This window comes from Colletotrichum siamense (genome assembly GCF_013390195.1).
Source record: "Colletotrichum siamense strain Cg363 chromosome Unknown KSG_Cg363_contig04, whole genome shotgun sequence".
Lineage (NCBI taxonomy): Eukaryota > Fungi > Ascomycota > Sordariomycetes > Glomerellales > Glomerellaceae > Colletotrichum > Colletotrichum siamense.
In genome coordinates, this window is record NW_023501017.1 from 3,568,474 (window position 1) to 3,588,238 (window position 19,765).

The 19,765-nt window shown below is 54.1% G+C and overlaps 7 protein-coding genes across 7 annotated transcripts; 3 read left to right on the forward strand and 4 right to left on the reverse strand.

The window, feature by feature from the left end:
* Positions 1 to 190: 190 nt before the first annotated feature.
* On the forward strand, positions 191 to 3,386 carry cnd3 (Condensin complex subunit 3; the record flags this gene model as incomplete). Its single annotated transcript, XM_036638708.1, has 2 exons — positions 191 to 2,894; positions 2,956 to 3,386. 2 exons carry the CDS (start codon positions 191 to 193, stop codon positions 3,384 to 3,386), a joined length of 3,135 nt encoding a protein of 1,044 aa, XP_036496800.1.
* Positions 3,387 to 3,557: 171 nt separating this feature from the next.
* las21 (GPI ethanolamine phosphate transferase 2) lies at positions 3,558 to 6,548 on the reverse strand (the record flags this gene model as incomplete). The annotated part of the gene is made up of 9 exons (XM_036638709.1): positions 3,558 to 4,126; positions 4,179 to 4,633; positions 4,681 to 4,943; positions 4,993 to 5,228; positions 5,289 to 5,659; positions 5,709 to 5,836; positions 5,889 to 6,180; positions 6,240 to 6,284; positions 6,337 to 6,548. The coding sequence occupies 9 exons, from the start codon at positions 6,546 to 6,548 to the stop codon at positions 3,558 to 3,560; spliced, it is 2,571 nt and encodes an 856-aa protein (XP_036496037.1).
* Positions 6,549 to 7,421: 873 nt separating this feature from the next.
* On the reverse strand, positions 7,422 to 7,893 carry CGCS363_v006861 (uncharacterized protein; the record flags this gene model as incomplete). Its single annotated transcript, XM_036638710.1, has 3 exons — positions 7,422 to 7,543; positions 7,606 to 7,656; positions 7,710 to 7,893. 3 exons carry the CDS (start codon positions 7,891 to 7,893, stop codon positions 7,422 to 7,424), a joined length of 357 nt encoding a protein of 118 aa, XP_036496038.1.
* Positions 7,894 to 9,089: 1,196 nt separating this feature from the next.
* On the forward strand, positions 9,090 to 11,068 carry pli1 (E3 SUMO-protein ligase pli1; the record flags this gene model as incomplete). The annotated part of the gene is made up of 7 exons (XM_036638711.1): positions 9,090 to 9,240; positions 9,412 to 9,645; positions 9,698 to 9,766; positions 9,820 to 10,133; positions 10,196 to 10,301; positions 10,357 to 10,582; positions 10,633 to 11,068. The coding sequence occupies 7 exons, from the start codon at positions 9,090 to 9,092 to the stop codon at positions 11,066 to 11,068; spliced, it is 1,536 nt and encodes a 511-aa protein (XP_036496035.1).
* Positions 11,069 to 11,868: 800 nt separating this feature from the next.
* TRAPPC6B (Trafficking protein particle complex subunit 6B) lies at positions 11,869 to 12,757 on the forward strand (the record flags this gene model as incomplete). The annotated part of the gene is made up of 4 exons (XM_036638712.1): positions 11,869 to 12,209; positions 12,289 to 12,406; positions 12,475 to 12,564; positions 12,626 to 12,757. The coding sequence occupies 4 exons, from the start codon at positions 11,869 to 11,871 to the stop codon at positions 12,755 to 12,757; spliced, it is 681 nt and encodes a 226-aa protein (XP_036496036.1).
* Positions 12,758 to 13,184: 427 nt separating this feature from the next.
* On the reverse strand, positions 13,185 to 14,573 carry CGCS363_v006864 (malate dehydrogenase; the record flags this gene model as incomplete). The annotated part of the gene is made up of 7 exons (XM_036638713.1): positions 13,185 to 13,325; positions 13,375 to 13,519; positions 13,586 to 14,048; positions 14,118 to 14,205; positions 14,286 to 14,396; positions 14,473 to 14,504; positions 14,561 to 14,573. 7 exons carry the CDS (start codon positions 14,571 to 14,573, stop codon positions 13,185 to 13,187), a joined length of 993 nt encoding a protein of 330 aa, XP_036496033.1.
* Positions 14,574 to 16,639: 2,066 nt separating this feature from the next.
* On the reverse strand, positions 16,640 to 17,495 carry rpl44 (putative 60S ribosomal protein L28e; the record flags this gene model as incomplete). Its single annotated transcript, XM_036638714.1, has 5 exons — positions 16,640 to 16,820; positions 16,904 to 17,028; positions 17,144 to 17,167; positions 17,232 to 17,326; positions 17,444 to 17,495. The coding sequence occupies 5 exons, from the start codon at positions 17,493 to 17,495 to the stop codon at positions 16,640 to 16,642; spliced, it is 477 nt and encodes a 158-aa protein (XP_036496034.1).
* Between the last annotated feature and the right edge of the window lie 2,270 nt (positions 17,496 to 19,765).

Below are 19,765 nucleotides of genomic sequence, written 5' to 3' on the forward strand. Positions count from 1 at the left end.
CAGGGGGTCGCCCACTGTAATTGTGTGCATAAGGTGCGTTGGCAGTCATCTCGTGGTCGGGGGGCGTCTGTCGTAGCCCATCAATCAACAACACATACTTTTTCTTCGTCCTCATTAACTCTTACAGCTATTTTGCGTCCCATGTTCCCCCAAGAAATCGCCGGCATCTGACGACAACCGACAATCCAAGATGCCTGCGCGAGTCTCTACGAGATCCACGCGGAATTCGGCCGCCGTTTCCAACAAATCATCAGCCGCGACGCTCGGCTCCCGAGGATCAACAGCGTCGCGATCCTCCTCTCTCGCGCTCGACGTCCCGACCGAAAGACCCGACAATGAGCTTCGTCCCAAGATATGCGCCGTCTTCAGGGATGCGCAGAAAAACACTGCGTCTCACCGCAAATTGGTGGTCACCTTGCGCAAGATCCAGGAGGCCTGCGTCTACGAGCCCACCAGTCTGAACAAGTCAACCTCGAACGACTTCGATGAGGAGGCTTTCAACTCCGAATTCGTCCGCTGCGTCCTTAGGGTTATGCCTATCAAGAAGTCGGAAAGCGTTGGAGAGAAGACTGTCAGGTTTATTGGGCATTTTCTCAGACATGCGAACGACAAGGACTACGAGGTGCTGGGCGAGCTTGAAGAGGATGCTAGTACCATGCACGACACTCCCAGCACCAGGCTCCTCAGCTTTCTCATGGAGACGATCTTGCCACTTCTCACTGCAAAAGACAAGTTTGTGAGATATAGATCGACCCAGCTGGTCTCGCACATCATCAACTCCCTCGACTCCATCGACGACGACGTCTTCCAAAAGCTCCGCCACGGCCTTTTGAGGCGGATCCGTGACAAGGAAGCTATGGTGCGCGCCCAGGCTGTTCTTGGTCTTGGCCGTTTGGCTGGCAACATCGACGCAGCTGCGCAGTCCGACGACGACAGCGAGGACGAGGCGTCTGGACTGCTCGAAAAGCTACTGGAGGTTCTTCAGAATGACCCCAGCGCAGACGTCAGAAGATCGCTTCTCATCAACCTTCCTATCGCACCCGCCACTCTTCCATACTTGCTCGAGCGCGCTAGAGATCAGGATGCTGCCACCCGTCGAGCTGTGTACTCCCGCCTGCTACCCGCCCTCGGCGATTTCCGTCATCTTTCTTTATCTATGAGAGAGAAGCTCCTCAGATGGGGTCTTCGCGACAGAGACGAAAATGTTCGCAAGTCGGCCGGCAGGCTCTTCCGCGAGCGTTGGATCGAAGACTGCGCCGGCGTCGCACCGCCTGAAGATGGTGCCCAACCTGAGCCGTCGCCTCCCAACTTTGATGGCTTACTTGAGCTACTTGAGCGAATCGACGTCGTCAACTCTGGCGTGGAGAACGGAGTCGCCCTAGAGGCGATGAAGGGCTTCTGGGAGGGCCGACCTGATTACCGGGAGGCCGTAACCTTCGACGACCATTTCTGGGAGACTTTGTCTGCCGAGTCGGTCTTCATGGCCAGAAGCTACAATGAATTCTGCAGAAACGAAGGTAATGGCAAGTTCGAGTCTTTGGTCGAGGAGAAGCTCCCTGAAGTGACTAAGCTTGCTTTCTACCTTGAACGCTACATCAGCGTTCTGACTGAAGCCATCAAAAAGGCCTCGCAAATAGGGGGAGAAGAAGATGAGGAGGAAGACACGGTCGAGCAGGAATTCATTGTCGAACAACTTCTCCACATCGCCATCACGCTCGACTACTCCGATGAAGTTGGCCGACGTAAGATGTTTGCACTTCTTCGCCAATCGCTTTCTGTACCGGAGCTCCCGGATGAAGTCACAAAGCTGACTGTCAGTGTTTTAAGAGACATCTGCGCGCCTGACACAGCCGGTGAAAAGGAGTTCTGTTCAGTTGTTTTGGAGTCCGTTGCCGACGTTCACGATACCATCGTGGACGACCCTCCTGATGACAAGACCGAGGACAGCTTCCACTCAGCAAGATCCGAGGTTAGCGGCGATACCACGCCCACGCGAACCGGCAGCCGTGGGAAAAGTCCCGAGCTCAGCGAGGAGGAAGCCCGTGCCAAGGCCGTCAAGGAGATCATGATCAACATGAAGTGTTTGCACATTGTGCAATGCATGTTGTCCAATGTTGCTGGCAACCTGCAACAGAACGACCACTTGGTCTCCATGTTGAATAATCTCGTTGTTCCTGCAGTCCGAAGTCACGAGGCTCCTGTGCGCGAGAGAGGTCTAGTCTGCTTGGGTCTTTGCTCTCTTCTAGACAGATCTCTCGCCGAGGAGAACTTGACGCTCTTCATGCACTTCTTTACCAAGGGACACACCGCGCTCCAAATCACTGCTCTGCAGATTCTCACCGACATTCTCAACGTTCACGGAGCTCAGCTTCTTAGCTCGACACCCACGCTGCTAAAGGTGTACATCAAGGCTCTCAAGTCTGGAACCAAGTCGCCTGAGGTCCAGGCTGCCGCTACCTTGGCCGTATCCAAACTGTTGCTCGGACGCGTTGTTACTGACACCGAAGCCGCAGCAGAGATGCTCAAGACCCTGGTCGTTCAATACTTTGATCCCGCTACCGCTCACAACCAGAGTGTCAGGCAAGCTCTCAACTACTTCCTGCCCGTTTTCTGTTACTCTCGAGCAGAAAACCAGGATCTCATGCGCTCTGTGGCCTTGGATGCTTTGCACATGCTGGTGAATGTCCGCGAGAGCTTGGAAGACGACGACGCCGACGTGGATGAAGACATGGAGAGTCTGACAACCATCGGCGCCTGCTTGGTGGACTGGACGGACCCCCGCAAATGCTACAACCCGGCCCAGGGGCTCGAGCTGGAGAAGAAGACAGTCAATGGTGATATTCATTTGGAGTTTGCCCTGGACATTTTGGATCGTCTGAACGGAAACATGAGCAGTACGTTATTCGTTCTAACCCCCTCTAAGATGGAACTGCATTATACTGACCCCCACTTCAGAGGCAGAGAAGAAAATTGTAGCACCGCTCCTTGGCAAGCTCTACATTTCCCCAACCAGCACGGAGGAGAAGATCAGAGAAGTGTACGATGAGGTCTCGATCGCTGTGGACGATAGACTCATCACGGACACGACTGGCCGGAACGCCCTGAACAAGATCCACGTGAGTTTGGGCAAGATTGTCGCCACCCTCGGCGAGCAGGAGGCAGAGCCTCGTCGCGCAAGCAGGAGCGTGTCCGTTGTCTCTTCTGTAGCACCATCGGTGGCGACATCGTCGGCATCTAAGGCCGATGATGGCGACGGCGACAAGACCATCACCATGGAGCCACCGATTAAGGAAGAAGACGAGGATAGCAATGAGGGCACTGTCATCCAAAGATCGGCAGAAAACTCGTTAGTAAGCGAGCTCCTGTCGGACGAAGAAGGCGCTTAAACTTGATGACATTGGTTAATGACTTACCCCTGGGATGTGGGATGAAAGAGCTTCATGGAATGATGTTATACAAGGACTGATGATCTATGTACTACTAATGATGGCGGAATCGACGATTCTTGATTCTTTTGATCAACCTCGCACGCGATTGATTCCAACTGTCTTGCGTATTCAGTACGTCGCACCTAGCTTGTACAACAAGCCAGCAACTGCTACGTTGATGGCCAAATGCTGCCCGATGCTCCACGCCATGCTGTACAGATATTTGGGCGAGAAGACGGTCCAGACGAATAAGTGGGTCCTGAGAACCTCGCAAGCAACCATGACGAAGAGAACGCTGCACGCCGTGAACAGCGTCAGGTGGCCTACATGCTGCAGGAAGACGTTACGGCTGTTGTAAAGCTCGCGGTATCGGAGGAGGAGTAGGTTTGTGGCGGAGGTCCAGTATACTGGCCCTGCCCAGTTGCTGACGAACGTCAGTATGCCCACTGCGACGACGTTGAAGCCCGCAACGCCATTGTAGGCGCTCGACAGATCAACGGATGAGATTGCGTTTGTGCCACCGAAAGCGAAGAAGGATGTGAATTGCAGCAGTATTGAGGACGTAGATAGCGTGGGGAGATCGAGGCCGAGAGATGAGATGAAGGCTAGCTGAACGTCGAAGAGGAGAAGCAGAGGGATATTTGTTACGCGGGATTGGGTTGCCACCAAGAGGGTGATGAGGTGGTGGAGAAGTTTTGCTGTTTTTTGTCAGGGTTGGATGGGGTTTGCGTGAGGCATGCGATTGCTTACCTGTCTGAGCCGCCTCACTTGGTTTGGAGAGGGCAATGTAAGCAGAGTACCCTGCGAGTGCACCGATACCAACGAAAACGATTCTAGCTCTGGTCACGAGAGTCAGGCCTTGGAGAACGGCGTTGATGGCGGCAGGAATGCCGGTCACAAGCTCTGGCGAGTCTTCATGCGTGAAAGCTAGCTTGAAAGAGAAGGCCGAGAGCACCACCATGCCGGAGGCTGCGGCAGATGCGACAGCCGGCATGCCACGGAGTCTTCTCGTTAGCTGAAAAAAGTTCAAGAGGTAAGTTGCGCCCACGAGCGTCCAGAGTAGGGGTGGATTTGTTGTGACAAAGGTCTTGACAATGTCGGGTTCGCCAGCATGCTTTTGTCCTGTCTGATTCCACCCACGCACCAGTCTGGTGGCTGCTAAGGCGAGTAGAAATAGACCGATGGTCTGCAGAGGCTTGTGGGTGCTTCTGGCAAGTCAGAATAGGAAAGAAGACGGATGAATAACACTCACGTCTGCATGTTCTTGATGGCCAGTGAGCCAAACCAGGCCGACGTGAACCAATACCAGAAATGTTGCTCCTCTTCAACGTAGCTGCTGGCAAACATCATAATGCCATAGGAAATGGAGACGACTATCAGGGGAATGAGACTTGTCGTGACAGCAAACAGCAGGGAGCAAGTGATCAGGGCCATCAGGGCCTCGCCTAGGTGCAGCCTGCCCATGTCGTAATTGCTAGCCATGGTGCTCATTAGATCCTGAGCTTTACTCAACCACTGCGGATAGTTAGAAATAAGACCGGCGGCATGAGTGTCCGCAACCCACCTTGGACATGGTCCTGAGCCAGGCTTGATCCAGCTGCTCACTGCCTCCCATGGCCTTGAGCCCGTCATTGACTCTATGCCATTCGCATGCTAGTTCTTGCGCATCATCCTGGGGATCCGCGCATGCCTTTTGTGTTGACGACGACTCAGTATCGAACATGCTCGTGCCAAACGTCGCCGTAACAATGTTCAGGATTTGCCTAGCATTGCGAACAAGCAACTGGATTTGATCGTTTTCTATGTCTCATAAGCATTCGTCGGATGACTGAGTGTCTGTTTTGGGGTATCCACGCTTACTATTCGACCAGAATGGGAGGAAATCGGCAATGAAGGCGCCCAAGTTGTTCTGCGGCACGGGAAAACCTAGCAAGGCCGCCAGAGTCGGCGCGAGATCGGATTGCTCGACCTTGGTGTAGTACGAGAAGTCCTCCTGGAACTTTAAAGGCGAGTTCAGGCTGCGCTGGAGTGTCCTGAGCTTCGGTGAGATGAAGACAAGGGCAGGAGATGTCTCTCCAGGGGATGAGGCGCCGTGGTTTCCCGCGTCGTTCATGCCGTGATCTCCACACAGTACCAATAGAGTTGAAGACATGTGATCATATGTCTCCATGGCCTGGAAGAGATGCTTGACAATGTTGTCCATCTCCTGTTGTTTGGGGACCATGTGTGGGCTAGATTCTTGTTAGTGGGTAAGAGACCGGGCCGGCGGCGATATCTCACCTTCGAGGTCCCGATTTGTGACCAATATGGTCGAGACCAAGATAATGCAACACCAGTGTGTTCCAATCATCCTTCTCCAGCTCGGTGTCGATGTGTCTTGTGACATTGTTGTCGACCTCCGTAAAGTCCTAGATGGTGGTGTTAGATCCACATCTCCTCAGTATTTGTGGCAGCGCCTACCGAAACGAAAAAGCTCGAGGTGCCGTCGGCGCGGTCAAAGGTCTCTGGGAACAGCTTGAGCCATGTGTCGTCTCCATACATGACCAGCTTTCCCGACTGTTTGGCCTTCATTTGCGCCAGCCACGTGTCCTGGGCGGCGAGAGTTGAAGACGTGTCTGCCTCATCAAAGTTCAAGATGACATCCAAGAAAGACGGGATGGAGCCGGTGGTGATTGCTTTGATTCTGGGCATAGTGATGGTCGGTGACCTGGCATTGGCAGTAAAGGGAAGAGCAGCACCATTGCGAATCAACCTGACCCCTAGTCAGCCATAGCCTTGTGAGGCGACGAAAGTCATGAGGGGTGTACATACTCTTGGGTGTATGTGAATCCAGTACCATCCGCATAAACAAAATCGCTTCTCGACCGTTAGCCCAATCCAAAGATTATCAGACCCACCGATCTACTACCTTCGCAATGCATCGACGAGCATGAAAACGAGTCGATCAAAGGGCGCCTTTGGTGGCGGGCCATACTCCAGGGTCTCATAACGAGCCAGACCTGGAAGCACAGGCTTGTATGGAAAGAAACCAGTCGCGAATATGAGAATCGCCACGGGAATCAAGACATTGGCGATAGTGAGTTGGGTGGTCAGAAAACGCGGGCCATAGCGAAAGGACATGGTCGTCGCGTATCCATCAAGGTGGCCAATAGGTTCGTTCGTTCAGGCCAGAAGGGTGAAGGGGAGAGAAGGTTGCCGATTAGGTGGTCTTTGCTGTGAAGGCTTCGAAGGAGACGATTTCATAGCTTTCTAGTCTGGCGTCTGGTCATTGAACCATGGTGCAAAGTGGGAGGATGAGTTCGAGGCACGAAAGGTGAAAGACAGGTCGGGTGTTAGCGAAGCGGCGCGGTCGCTGTCCTCCAAGGTTGTTCGGGATCGTCGAGATCCTAAATGGGTAAAGCAGGTATCCAGCAGACAGGTTAAGGTAGGTAATAGCTATGCAATTGTTGGGCTGGCAGCTGAGGACACTGTGACAGCTCTAGCACAGGGATGAGACGCTCAGCCGAGTAAGGGAAATTGCGCTTGATGATTGGCTGAATACGCTGGTCAAAGTCCGAAAGTCCCGTTACAACAATTAGGCGGCCCCGGCCGATGCAGTGAAGAGGCGCATCGTTCACTCAGTTCATTCCAATTGTCTTGAGGGATGTCTCGACATATTGCAGCAGAGTGACTCGAGTTGAGTCTCACATCGCTGAAGGCCTCATGTCCCGTTCAATGTTGCAAATACAATGTGATAACTTTTAAGTGCCCAAATCTCGACCGACGGGTGAAAAACCATTAAGCCGAATACCAGCAACCATCCGTGAGAGAAGGAAAAATAAAAAATGAAAATTGAATCCCTGCCCACCAACTCCGAGAAATGGGGAAAAAACAACAACAAATCGATATTGAGAGACCCTGCGCCGGCTGTCGCTTCCTCTCTTTTCGCGGCAGACAGCCTGGGAACAAATCCTGCTATGCCAGGAGAAATGGCAACCTAGTGTCGCGTCACGATCAGGCCTTCTTCTTGGAGCCTCCGCGACGGTCCTTGTACTTAGGAAAGACAATCTTGGACGACTTCTTCTTCTGAATTCTGCCGGATCTGCGACGGGGCTTTGCAGAGTCCACGTCCATGCCTGGGAATTGAGTCAGGATAAGTTCTCCTTAGTGGATGCTTGAGGATAGTGAGGCAGCTTACGGGTGTCCTCAGTCTTCTTGGCTTCTTGCTCCTCATCGGGGTTGACCTGGGCTGGGGTTTTTTTTTTCAGTGTCTGCTTGATTCCAATTGAACAAGATACTCACCATCGTCTTGTTCGTCAGTGTCCATGTTGATATCTGCCTCCTTTTGGGGCTTGGGCTGTTTCGCTAATTCCAGCAGCTTGGCTGAGAGGCGCTCTGCTCTTGCCGCCTCAGCAGGGCCAAAGACATCCTTCTTGAGTCTTTGGTTGTTGTTCTTCTTGACACTAGATCTCGAGCTCTTGGCCATGGTTGCGACGTGTCCTTGAAGGGAGATTTTCTGGTGCGTTGAGGTGGTGATGTTTGGTGTTGACCTGCGTGGGAAATTTTGCACAAAGCGACGGACGCCCCGCCTGCCGTTCTACGATGCAGGCAACCAGCAATCACAATCCCTGGATGAGCAACCAGTCGCGGGGCCTGCCGACTACAGCCACCCCACTTTAAGGTACTAAGGTAAGGGACCTTCTGTCACAGGCGAGGTGACCCAGGGAAGCTAGGTAAGATAGGTACTTGCCCCAGGCGCTGGGCTGCTGGAACAGTCTTCCGTTAGGGGAGGCACAAGGCACTGAAACAGCGGCCGCCGCTCGCCTGTAGATATCGCCGGTGGTGCTTACCTAGATAGCCCTGGAGGTACCTTAGGTTGTTACATTGGTCGCGAATGACATCAAACTCGACTGCCCAGGCTGCCGACCCGAGAAAACACCCACTGGCCGCCAACCTTAGGTACTGACCTTACCTCACTTCAACTCGCCCTCCCCGTCTTCCTCCATCTGTAGGTACCGTACTTTGCCTTATGTACCTTCCTGGCCACGACTTTTCCTTCGCTTCCCGTCAAGCATCACCCGTCATTACCTACCAGACTGGGTCTTCTTGTCTCGCTTCCTTGCTTCCTCGCGTCAAGCAAAAACAAAAACCCTCTTGGGCATTGTGCGTCGCCAAGTCCAGAGGCTAAGGCCCCTCAGGTAGGCGGACGGATTACCTCAAGGTATCGACACGAGCGAGAAGAAAAGAGCCGCATTCTGCGTCGACACGTCTCTCGGGAGGGACCCTATCTGCTGCCCGCCGTCAGTTGCACCACTCCCGTCGCACGTAGCAGCCCTTGCCTCCACGGTGCGGCGCTGCAGACGTGGACGACGTCCCCACGCACCCGCACCGCACTCTAGGTTCTCCCGTCTCGCTGTCGGTGTCGGCGCACCACGCAGCACGACCACCACCACGCAACCCCGAGCCTCGTCGCTCTTTCCTCGTGTGGTTGCGTCCATGGTCCTTTCCACTTGAACCAAGAGCTGCTTTTATTTCTTTCTTGTTTTGTCTTCTCCAACAACTCTGCTACCTTTTCCCGCCTTCCTCCGCCCCGAATCCAGTCTCTCCGACGTCGCATCCGCAAACCTTCATGAGGCTGTCACCGAAGGCGCCACTGCGATACTCTTCCTTCGCCCACGAACCATGACCTCCATCCAGAGGCATGAGCTCCAGGCTCTGGTCAAGCTGGTCAACAGCAACCAGTTGCTTAATCGTCAACTTTCCAGCATCTGCCAGCTCAACGGTCTCACTAGCAGCGGGGTTAAGGCGTCGCTGCAGAGTCGCATCGTTAATGGTCAGCCGCATCCATCCCCCCCCGATATGCCTCCGCCACCAACACCATGCGTTTTGCGCCATTCTCCTTGCCGCTGCCAGGCTCCCAAGTCATTCATGTCCACGGCTCTTCTTAGATTGCCCAGGCAGCTTCTCCCACGAGGAAACTTCTCGCTGACTTAATTCCATCCAGCTATCCAAGAGGCCTTCAACAACAACGATGCTACACGCTTTCAGCAAATTCAACGGAGCATCGAGACCACGCGAACCGGGGCTTCCTCTTCTCCTGCCTCCCATAAACCCGCACGCCCTTCCGCGCCCGCACAACCCGTCGTGATGCGATCAGATCCATACTGGAACCAGCGCAGTAATGGCCGTCCCACGGGGCTGAATGGCCACTCGATGCACAGCTTTGGGGCCACAATCGGTATGCAGGATGTTCTCGTATGCTGTGTCCGACAACAGCTAATTGCGCCTAGGCCCAAGATTCAAGGATACTCCCTTCTATGCACTCCAGCACCGGGTCGGCGACGTTAAGGTCTGCGAGAGTAAGATACCGAGTCTGACTTCAACGCTTGTTACCTCCCGCTGACTCCCCTAGCTATGAGCCAACACAGAAATATGGTTTCCGTCCCGGTCAAGTTGAGCGATTGCCCAGGAGTGAACAAAGTTCTCGAGGACAAGTCATACCGTGTAATGGTGTTTTGCGCCGACAGCAATAGCAACAGTGATCTCCAAGACATTACCTTTCCTCATCAGTCGGAGATCAAGGTCAACGGAAACGAGGTCAAGGCCAACTTGAGAGGCTTGAAGAACAAGCCGGGGTCAACGCGACCGGTGGACGTCACGAGTTATCTACGTCTGAAAAACGACAACCGGAATCTCGTCGAGTTCACCTACGCCTTGACACAGAAGGTGAGTGTAGGAAACATGAATACGCCCCGGTCATCATGCCCCGTACTCACGGGCTTGGACAGAAATTTTTCCTCGTCCTTTACGTTTGCAAGATCACGTCGGCTCAAGAGCTCGCTGAGCGGATCAAAACTGGGAAGAAGATTCCTAAGCAGTCGGTCATCCAGGAAAGTAGGTACTCGGAACGAGATTCGCATCTGACAACAGCTCACTAATCATATATCAGTCAGCAAGAAGGCAGCAGATACGGACATCGTCACAACATCGCAAGTATTGTCTCTGAAATGCCCACTATCTTACATGCGACTCGACGTTCCGTGTCGCTCTACATTCTGCTCGCATATCCAGTGCTTCGATGCTACTTCGTACCTTCAGTTGCAGGAGCAAGGCCCTCAATGGCTGTGTCCTATCTGCAACAAGTCCGCACCGTTCGACCAACTTGCGGTTGACGAGTAGGTGTCTTTTGTGTGAGCCGGCGAGCTATCGACTAATATTCACATAGATACGTCAAGGAGATTTTGGCCAATACGTCCAAGTCATTGGATCAAGTCACGATCGAGCCTGATGGACAATGGCGGGTCAATTCGTCGCAAGACGATCAGTCTGCCAACGGTGGGAACGGCTCCGTTGATGACGATGACGATGACGACTTCATCATCTCGGAAGTCAGCGTCATTCGTGGTCGCAACCTCGAGACGCCCGTTCGATCAGTTGCTAGTACGGCGACACCGACCACAACCATCATGTCGCGCGAAAGCTCAACGATGCCTCGGGGTCTCGGCTCCACGAGTGCGAAGAGGCCTCACTCCGATAGGGTGACAATAGATCTCACGCTTTCTGATGATGACGAACCCCTCCAACCACCCCCAAAGCGGCAGCAGCTTCAACCACCGGCGGCGAACAGTTACAGCAACAGCTACAATGGCCAGCTGTTCTGAGGCATGTTCCTCCGCTCCTTGTCTCTTACACTCAATCTTTTGAAGTGGAGCCTTGGGTTGTTGGGTCCAGGCACGTACATATATCCTAATGCGTCCTCATGTGTGTGTATTTTACAGTTTGGCGTGGGAAGGAACGGAAGGATAGCTGCACAGGCGTTCAGGAGGAAAAACATATCCCATCCATCAAAGTCTAGTCTAAACAGCACGAAAGAAATGAATGATTGCCTGCGAATGCACATGGTCCAGCAATCGCTTCGCGGTCACCTAGGGCGAGCTTTCCCGGCCGGAGTATCTCGGTCGGCGTTTGCGAATTTTATCAAACTAGAATCTTCCTGAAGTTGGTTTCTGTGTCTCACGGCGATGACAAGTTGACTATTTATCCAGGAGTTGGTTGGACCGTGTGCATGATGGGGGGAGAAGGGATGGACTGAAGCTCCACTGCGCCCTTGTCAGAAGTACGTACCGTCGACTGCCTTTCCCGAAGGTAAGGTGCCGTCGCCCGTCTGTCCTCACCTTCAGCTAGATACCTACCTACCTCTCATATTTCCCATCATATTCCCCTCACGCTCAAGACCGATAAACGGCCGGCACCGGCAGCTACAGTACCCAGACTACGAAACTGTAAGGCCAATCGGGACAGAAACGCCAAACAACGCCGAGAATCTTCCCTCCACTTCGTTGGATGCGCTCGCCCTACGTCGCAATCGGTCTCAACCGACCCTACACGGAACGAAACAGCGACCACACCAGTCGGGAAGAAGACAGTAGCACGAGAACATCACCAGACCACAGTCGCAATCATGTCGTTCGAAAGCGTAATGCCCCCGTACAACGCCTCGGATCCGACGGCTTCCTTCCTCAACTCTTCCTGCCTCGACTTTCTCCTCATCGAGCTCGTGCCGATGGCGTTCCGCGTAACGAGGGAGCTCGACATAGCTCCAGCAGAGGGCTCATCGGCCGGCGGAGACGGGGCATCCTCCGGGAGTCACAGCCATGCCGCAGCAGGCGCGGCGCTGTCAAGCGCAAGCGGGGCCGTCACCGCAGGCAGCGCGCGGAAGATGGACGAAGATGAGGAGAGGGACGCCGTGTTCTACCGTCTCGAGACGTTGGGGTATCGTGTTGGCCAGGGACTTGTAGAGAGGTATGTCTTCTCCGCCCTCCCCTCCCCGATGTTGTTGGTCAGTGTCAATTGGAGACTAACGGGTCGGGCACTGGGATAGGTTTTCGAGAGATAGGCCACACTTCAACGATACGCTAGATGTCATCAAGTTCGTTTGCAAGGATCTGTGGTCGCTGGTGTTCCGGAAACAAGTCGACAATCTAAAGACTAACCACAGGGTGGGTGGTCTCGTCCATCTCTGGAGACAGGTCACGGCCGGTTTGCTAACTCGAGGCTCTCTGTGTAGGGTGTCTACGTGTTGACGGACAACTCGTTCAAGCCGTTTTCAAGAATGAGCACCGAGACCGGGGGTCAGGCCGTCGTGCGGGCACAACCGGTAAGTCTGACATGGCGTTGTGGAGTTCGTGGTAGTCACGCTGACTTTGCTGTATCAACAGTTCCTATGGTTCCCCTGCGGAATCGTCCGCGGAGCCCTCGCAGCCTTGGGGATCAATGCCACAGTTCAAGCAGAGACGAATGAATTGCCGGCTGCCATCTTTCAAATCAAGACGCTACCTTCGAGCACATAACCTCTATGAAACCATGCGTAGTGCAATACTTGATGATTGGATTCGGAGGAGACGGGTACGCAGGTCCGTCAAAAGTACGATCATGTCGAGTAGATTCAATGATGTCCTACTCCACATACAGAAAGTTCTTCACTAGCAGCAAACGGGATTATCGACCGGTTGCCATATCCAAAATACCCAGACGCCCCCACCCCCAAAGCCACGGAATCACGATACCAGTTGACGTAGTAAGCCGATCAGCTACACACACTCGCGGTCATCAGCCACCTTACAGCCTAGGGAAGAGAAAAATCAATCAGCCATTAATTCTCCCTCGCGGTTGTATTTCATCTATCACCGTTTTGGCTACGTTTGTTGGAAGGCGTTCAATAGGCTTCCTTGAGCGGGGGAACGGGGGCTGTTGCTGCAAATGTACAATTGGGGGTATTCACTTTTGAGGGGGGTTGTGGGCAAAGTCGACACCCTTCTGAATGTTGCCCTTCAAGCCCTTAACAGCGGCCTCCAGCAGCGTCTTCTCCTTGTCCGTAATGTTTCCGAGGATGTCGACAGCCTTCTCAGCACCGTTGGGCTACTCGGCGTCAGCATCGACTGGGTCTTCATGGAGGATTGGAACTTACACCAAGCTCAATGGGGACGGAGAAGAAGTCAGTGCCGGTCTTGGCGGCAATCTCCTTGCCACCGGGAACACCGGGCAAGTAGACGTAGCTAGGCTCAACGAGACCCTTCTCGCCCTTGACGGCCTTGAGTACCTTCTCAGCAAATCTACTTCAGTTAGCCACACGCACTCTCACACAAGACAATCCATGTTCCGAGTAGCTTGAATCTTACCTGAAGCCAGCGTATGCCATGGAGAGGGTAGCGGAACCGGCACCATCCTTGGCCTTGACGACCTCATCGCCACCGAACTGGACGCGGTTGACGAGGGCATCGTACTTGTCGTCGGGAATGGTGACGGAAGGCGTGACTTGGCTGAAAAGGGGAACAATGGTCTCGCCGGAGTGGCCGCCGATGACGGGGACGGTCAGCTCGTGAGGCTTCGCCTTGCCGGCAATCTCGGCAACGAAGGTCTCGGCTCTGACAATGTCGAGGGTGGTGACACCGAAAAGGCGCTGAGGGTTGAAGACACCCTTAGCCTTGAGGACCTCGGCGGAAATAGGAACGGTGGAGTTGACGGGGTTGGAGATGACGAGGATGAAGGCCTTAGGGGCAACCTCGGCCGCGATCTCAATCAGGCCCTTGACGATGCCGGCGTTGATGTTGAACAAGTCATCACGAGTCATGCCGGGCTTGCCTGCAAGGAGCTTCGATTAGACAATTGCGGCATATAACGAGCACCGCGGTTTGGACAAATGTGACTTACGGGGAATACCAGCGGGGATGACAATGATGTCGGCATCCTTGAAGGCGGCCTTCGCGCCGTCGTCCTTGGGCAGGTAGCCAGCGATCTTCTGTTTGCGAGGGAGTCTATTTAGCATGCGATGGCCTTGATGGCATTGGGCATTACACCATCGAATTTGACGAGACATACCGCTTGTGAAGAGATGTGAGAAAGGTCGGCGGCAACACCGGGGGTGTTGACGACATCGTAGAGGGCAAGCTCGTCAACGAGGGGGGAGAGCTTAAGGAGGAGGGACAGAGGCTGCGGAAGAGAGACTTGGTAAGCCCATGCGCAGCTTTGACTTGTGCCCAGAGGCGGGGGTCTGGCGTCACTTTACCTGTCCAATACCGCCAGAGGCGCCAGCAACAACTGGAAAAGCAGTTAGAGATGACGGGGCGAGAGGTGCTGTCTCGGATGAAGCGTACCAGCCTTGACCATCTTGAATGTGTTCGTTTGTTTCGATCTGGGGATGCAAGAGGGGAAAGTGGTGGTGTCCTGAAGGGTTCTCGCGGATTAGCGGGGTGATCTCATGTAGCTCAGGAGCTTGCTCGGCAACCCCTCAAGCTCCAGCGGGGTCACATTGGAGCTGTGGCTGTAAGCTTGAGGGAGAGGGGTGGGTTGCCATCGTCAGACTGACTTCCACTCACGCGGCAGTTGCTTGAAGAGGCTCAAGATAGGATGGACGGACAGGATAAGACGAGAGGTTTTGTTGTTTGAGTACGAGGAGAGAGAAAGTAGGAAGAAGGGGATGCGGAAGGCTTGAAGTACTAGCAGTCAGAGCAGCCAGATGATACCTAGTCCGGAGGCTGTCGGCGGGGACGTAGGTTCAACCGCGGGGAGAATTGCGACCTTCTCCCACCTCATCCCCGTCCACGTATGAGACCACCATCATCATTGGATAGAGGGGCAAAAAGAGGGGCAACTTTGGGGGGGTAGCAGCGCAGCGCCAGTGATGCGCAGAATACCTTTAGGTACGCGTGGTATGGTACCTTATGGTACGGCACAGCTAAGGTAGACGGGCAGGCAGTGCAGTCGATGAACAGAGAGCCGCCGCACCCAGCAAGATCCCGTGCGAGTCCTGCGCGCTGTGTGTCTCGGGACCTGGGCATACGAGGTAACAAAGAGCTTGTACACTGCCGCAAATCTACCACCCAGAAATAGGCGAGCCGGCTGTCGCAGAAAGGTACCTAAACAAAGACGTCGTGGCTTGGTGCCGCTGCTGCGACAAAACCCCCCCAGTGAGACAACCTACCTAGCCCGGCCAAGCAGGAGGAGCCATTCCCCTCCACCAAAAACAGCTTTCCCATGCTGGGGGGAATTCGGCAGCAAGGCAGAGAAAGCCAGATGCAACACCCACACCCCCGCCAATCAACCGCTCGCCAGGCACCTCCCTCCTGCCAGCCGTCCGTCCTGTCTGGTGCATGTGAGAGCGGCATGCATCGAGAGAAGCTGGAGCCGTCCGTCCCCGTCAACTCCCGGAATTCAACCAATGCCTTCCGACGACTTCCTGCTTATGGCTGTTTGACGGTCCCGACACAGGGGAAGCTGTCCTATGTATAGCCAAAACTCGGGTGCGGGAGAAACAAGCGTCCCCATCGCCGGTTCCAATGTTTCCAAGCACCTCCAGACCCAAACAGCTCCGTGTCCAGGCAGGTCCGGTCCCTAGTTTTTGAAGGTGTGACTTCCATTGCATCATTTGACGACCAAGAATGTTGAGACAGACTCGAGCTCGGGACCTTGCATTTGGACATGACTGGCCGTGAAGCAGTTTACCATAGAATAACTAAAACCGCATTCGCTATTAATATCCGTTGGCGGGCTTCAGGTAATTATTACCTATTCTGCAGACCGCGGGGTTCCTAACTACGTCTACAGGTACGTACCGTGGACCCCCCAACATGTCATGAATCCTTGAGAGACGGGATCCCGTGCGCCAAGGTCAAAGTCGGCGAAGACTTACTCCGGTGATTTTCCTAGCTCCAGTGTAGATGCCGTATCTCATCCGCAATCCACCGCGAACTCACGAGCCGGGCATTTTGTCGTCACTGGAATCGGCGACGAAAGCCGAAGAACCCGCCAACTTTCCGGCGTATGCCCGTTATCCCGAGGTTGAGCTGTGAACCACTCCCTCATGTTGTCGGGCAACGCCGGGTGACGACCGATAGACCGGACTCACAATCATCCAAGCCAGCGGCCAAGCTGTCGCCAGCCTCCCTTATGCACTCACTCTGACGTCTTTCGTAACCGCGATCCGTCCACCGTTAGCTAGATCATTACCGACTACCCCTCTGGGACAGACAACTCCACATGCGCACGACTGTCGTTCACGATCCACGACCATCACCATCGTTGGACAGAATTTGTTGGAGCAATTGCAACCCAGTCCAGTCATTATTTTGGCCTTGACTCAAGCTTTTGATTTGTTCGCCCGTGTCTTCAGAGGTATTCTATTTGCTCGACATAACGCCCAAACAAAGTCGTTTCCGTCCACTCAAACAAGCAATTTATGCCTCAGTCTTCTCGGCGGCCTTCTTGGCCTTGACGCCACGGGGCTTCTTCTCAGCGGCCTCGGGCTTGACGGGCTTCTGGGCGCGGCGGATGGCAGAGACGCGCTGAACGGCGGCCTCACGGAGATCGGCACGGTAGCCACCGTTGGCGGCCTGGAGGGCGACGGCCTTGTAGGTCCTGTAGGTCACATCGTCAGTACCTTCAACTTCCTATGCAGCTTCCATCCAAAGCCGTGTTGCTGAAGTTCAGAAAACACTCACTTGCGCGCCGACTTGTTGCCGCCGTAGGTGACCTCAGTGGTGCCCTGGGCAGGCTTGTTGGCGTTCTTCTGGTTCTTGCTGATGACCTTGACACCACCCTTCTCGTTAGGGACAACGCCGATCGCCTGCGTCGCAATTACTGTCAGTCAATGTATTCCTCGATCGACCAATCCATAATCGTCGCCGCATCGTTCTCGTTCTGGGAATTCGGTGCCTCGATTACAGCGGGAAAGTGTGTACCTTGTCGTTGACGAAACCAGCGTACTGCACCGTGTGTTAGCCAAATACCGCCCACAACAGAGCCTACCACGGAGATAGTATGACGTACCTTGCGAGAGTGCTTGTTCACCAGGTTAAGGGGGTCGCGGGACAGCTGGAGGCCGCCAGCGTCGTTGCGGTTGACCAGGTAGGCATTCTGGTTGCCTGTACATCGCCACCGAGACGAAAATGGTGAGCAAACTGCTTGCCAGGGGGGGAAACCCCGTGGTGTCGTCGTCCCGTTTTCCGTTCAGACGACGGGGTGACGAGATTGCAACTTACGGACAACCTCCCAGATGAGGTCGGCGGAAACGTTGGGCAGAGCGGCGGCCATTTTGACTGATTTTCGAGGATCACGGAATGGTTGATGAACACCTTCAGCTTCTTGCTCTACGGCCGACGCATGAGGTAAATTCGAGTGTGTGGGCAATCGCAAAACCGGTCGCTTAGCTTTCAGTTTACGGACTAGCGCTAGAAAAGACCCTCATTTTACGACCGAGCCACCCGACCCGGGCAAAGCCCTCCCGGATGGGACAGCTCGGATGTGGCTAGTGATGGCGGTGCAGCGCTGCAGCCGGTGGGCTCTGGGGATCCAGGAAGTGTATTTGTTGTACCTTCAGTTGTGTCCCTCGGGTCTTGAGATGCTTGCTAACTGTGCTTACCGTACACCTTGGTGATTCCAAGTCGTAATCCTTGCCACTGCATCTTGTAGCCTACGACCCAGCTTCTCTTTATCTGCATTCCCTGAACCCGTTGTCCGGCATCTGAACTTACGGTTCACCAATTGCTCCACAAGAACTGGGATTGGTTATTGATGATTTAATATGTTTCGTGCTGAAAGTCGCTTTTTTTACGACGTATTTTCCAGAACTTTCATGACTTTTATCGTACATTTATTCCTATGGCGATCACCAAAAGCCGGCATTTTTTAGGCACGAAGAGGTAGATTGAATCTAACAGCGGGGTCGGTACCGGGACCATGATTGACATAGAGCTCGATATAGATGACTCGATGATACTCGCACAGGCATATAGATGGCGAAGCAGAAGAGATAAAATTCATGCAGCATGTGCTTTCAGCTAGTGCGGACAACCTTATAAACTTGTAAAGCCCACGACGACAACCCAGAGGACTGAGAGGAATGAAAACAACCGGGCCTGGTCAATGGCAACACATGTAAAATGGAACTGCCCGCAAGACGGCATCTCCTGGCTCCGCGGTCACTCCAAATTCGGGTTTGCTCTGTATATTTAGTAGTTTACGCCAAGATTGGGAGTTGCTTGTTTGTTTGTTCTACCAGGACAATGATGTACACGTGGTCTGTGGTAAAGGTGCTTGTGGTTCTAGCGGCATCTCTTCAGTATGACTGACCATTCCATTGATGTAAAGCGCCGCTGTGCCATGGTCAAATACCGAAGTGCAGCAGCTGGGTCGAAGTCGGAGGCTGCCCACTCAGGCCGGGGTAAACTAACTCGCTAATGCATCACTGGTAAGAAAAAAGTGCAAGGTCTCCCAGCTCACTACTAGTATCCGCGATTATGCGAACAGGGCGATTGGGTCTCACGCAAATTGACTTTTGCGTCAGTCGCATGTCCATCACGGACGGTGCGGCGACATTTGACATTGTTCGGTCAGATTGCGATGCCTCTTCCGGGATACACAACCTTACGACACAGATGGTCGGCTTGAGGCAAAGGTATCGGAGCGCAGCTGTCCTGTGGTAAGATGGAAGTGAATAACTAGGAGGGCTTCGTCGAGAGATCATCGTTTCTGGCCAAACTGAAACTGTTACCCAGCGATCCGGCCTGTCTCCACGAGCCTGCCTTAGCAATGGAACCGCAGGGCAGGCCCAGAGCTTCCCGCCGCCGGGTGCGCATCGTTCCCCGACCAAGGGAACCCGGAACCCCGAGAGGGGCAGCATCTCGCCATGCATCTCACGTGACGTACCTTACCTAGCTTACCTACCTAGGCCGAAGGACGTGTCAGCGCATCTCTCCGCGCGCCTGCGGACTGCGCCTGCGTCCTTACGTACCTCCCTGGCATTCTAAGTGGGGCCCAGCAGACATTCAGCAGCCCGCCTGCGCGGTGACAGAGACTCGCTGAGGCTGCCCGAGAGCTCTCGCCTTTCTGAGGCCACTGGATCAGACGGAATGCACGGGGTGGTAACAGCCCCGAGAGCCCAGGAACACTCGCTGACTGGGGAAAGGGCCCGAGAGTTTACCTCACCTCACACCCATCCTGTGGTCGCACGTTGCCCAACCCATCTCCTTCCTCACTCTTCACCTTAACAAGCTTCACCGATCCTACAGCGTAGCAGGAGTCTCCGGAATCCCCGCGCCTGTACAGGGCCCGACATGATTGCTTGAACTTACCAAACGGCAGTCTTTCTCGTCGTTTCACACATATACTTTTTTTTTTTTTTTTTTTCCATGATACCTCGCGAATCCTGTTTCCTCTGTGTACTCCGACTTGACTTCTTTCACATTTAAGCAGCGCGAACCTCACGACATTTTCTTGATCGCGTATACGCCATCCTGTCAAACTCCCGAACCCAACAGGGCTGGTGCCTTGGTCGCTGGAACCTACCTCATTGCGGCCCGCTG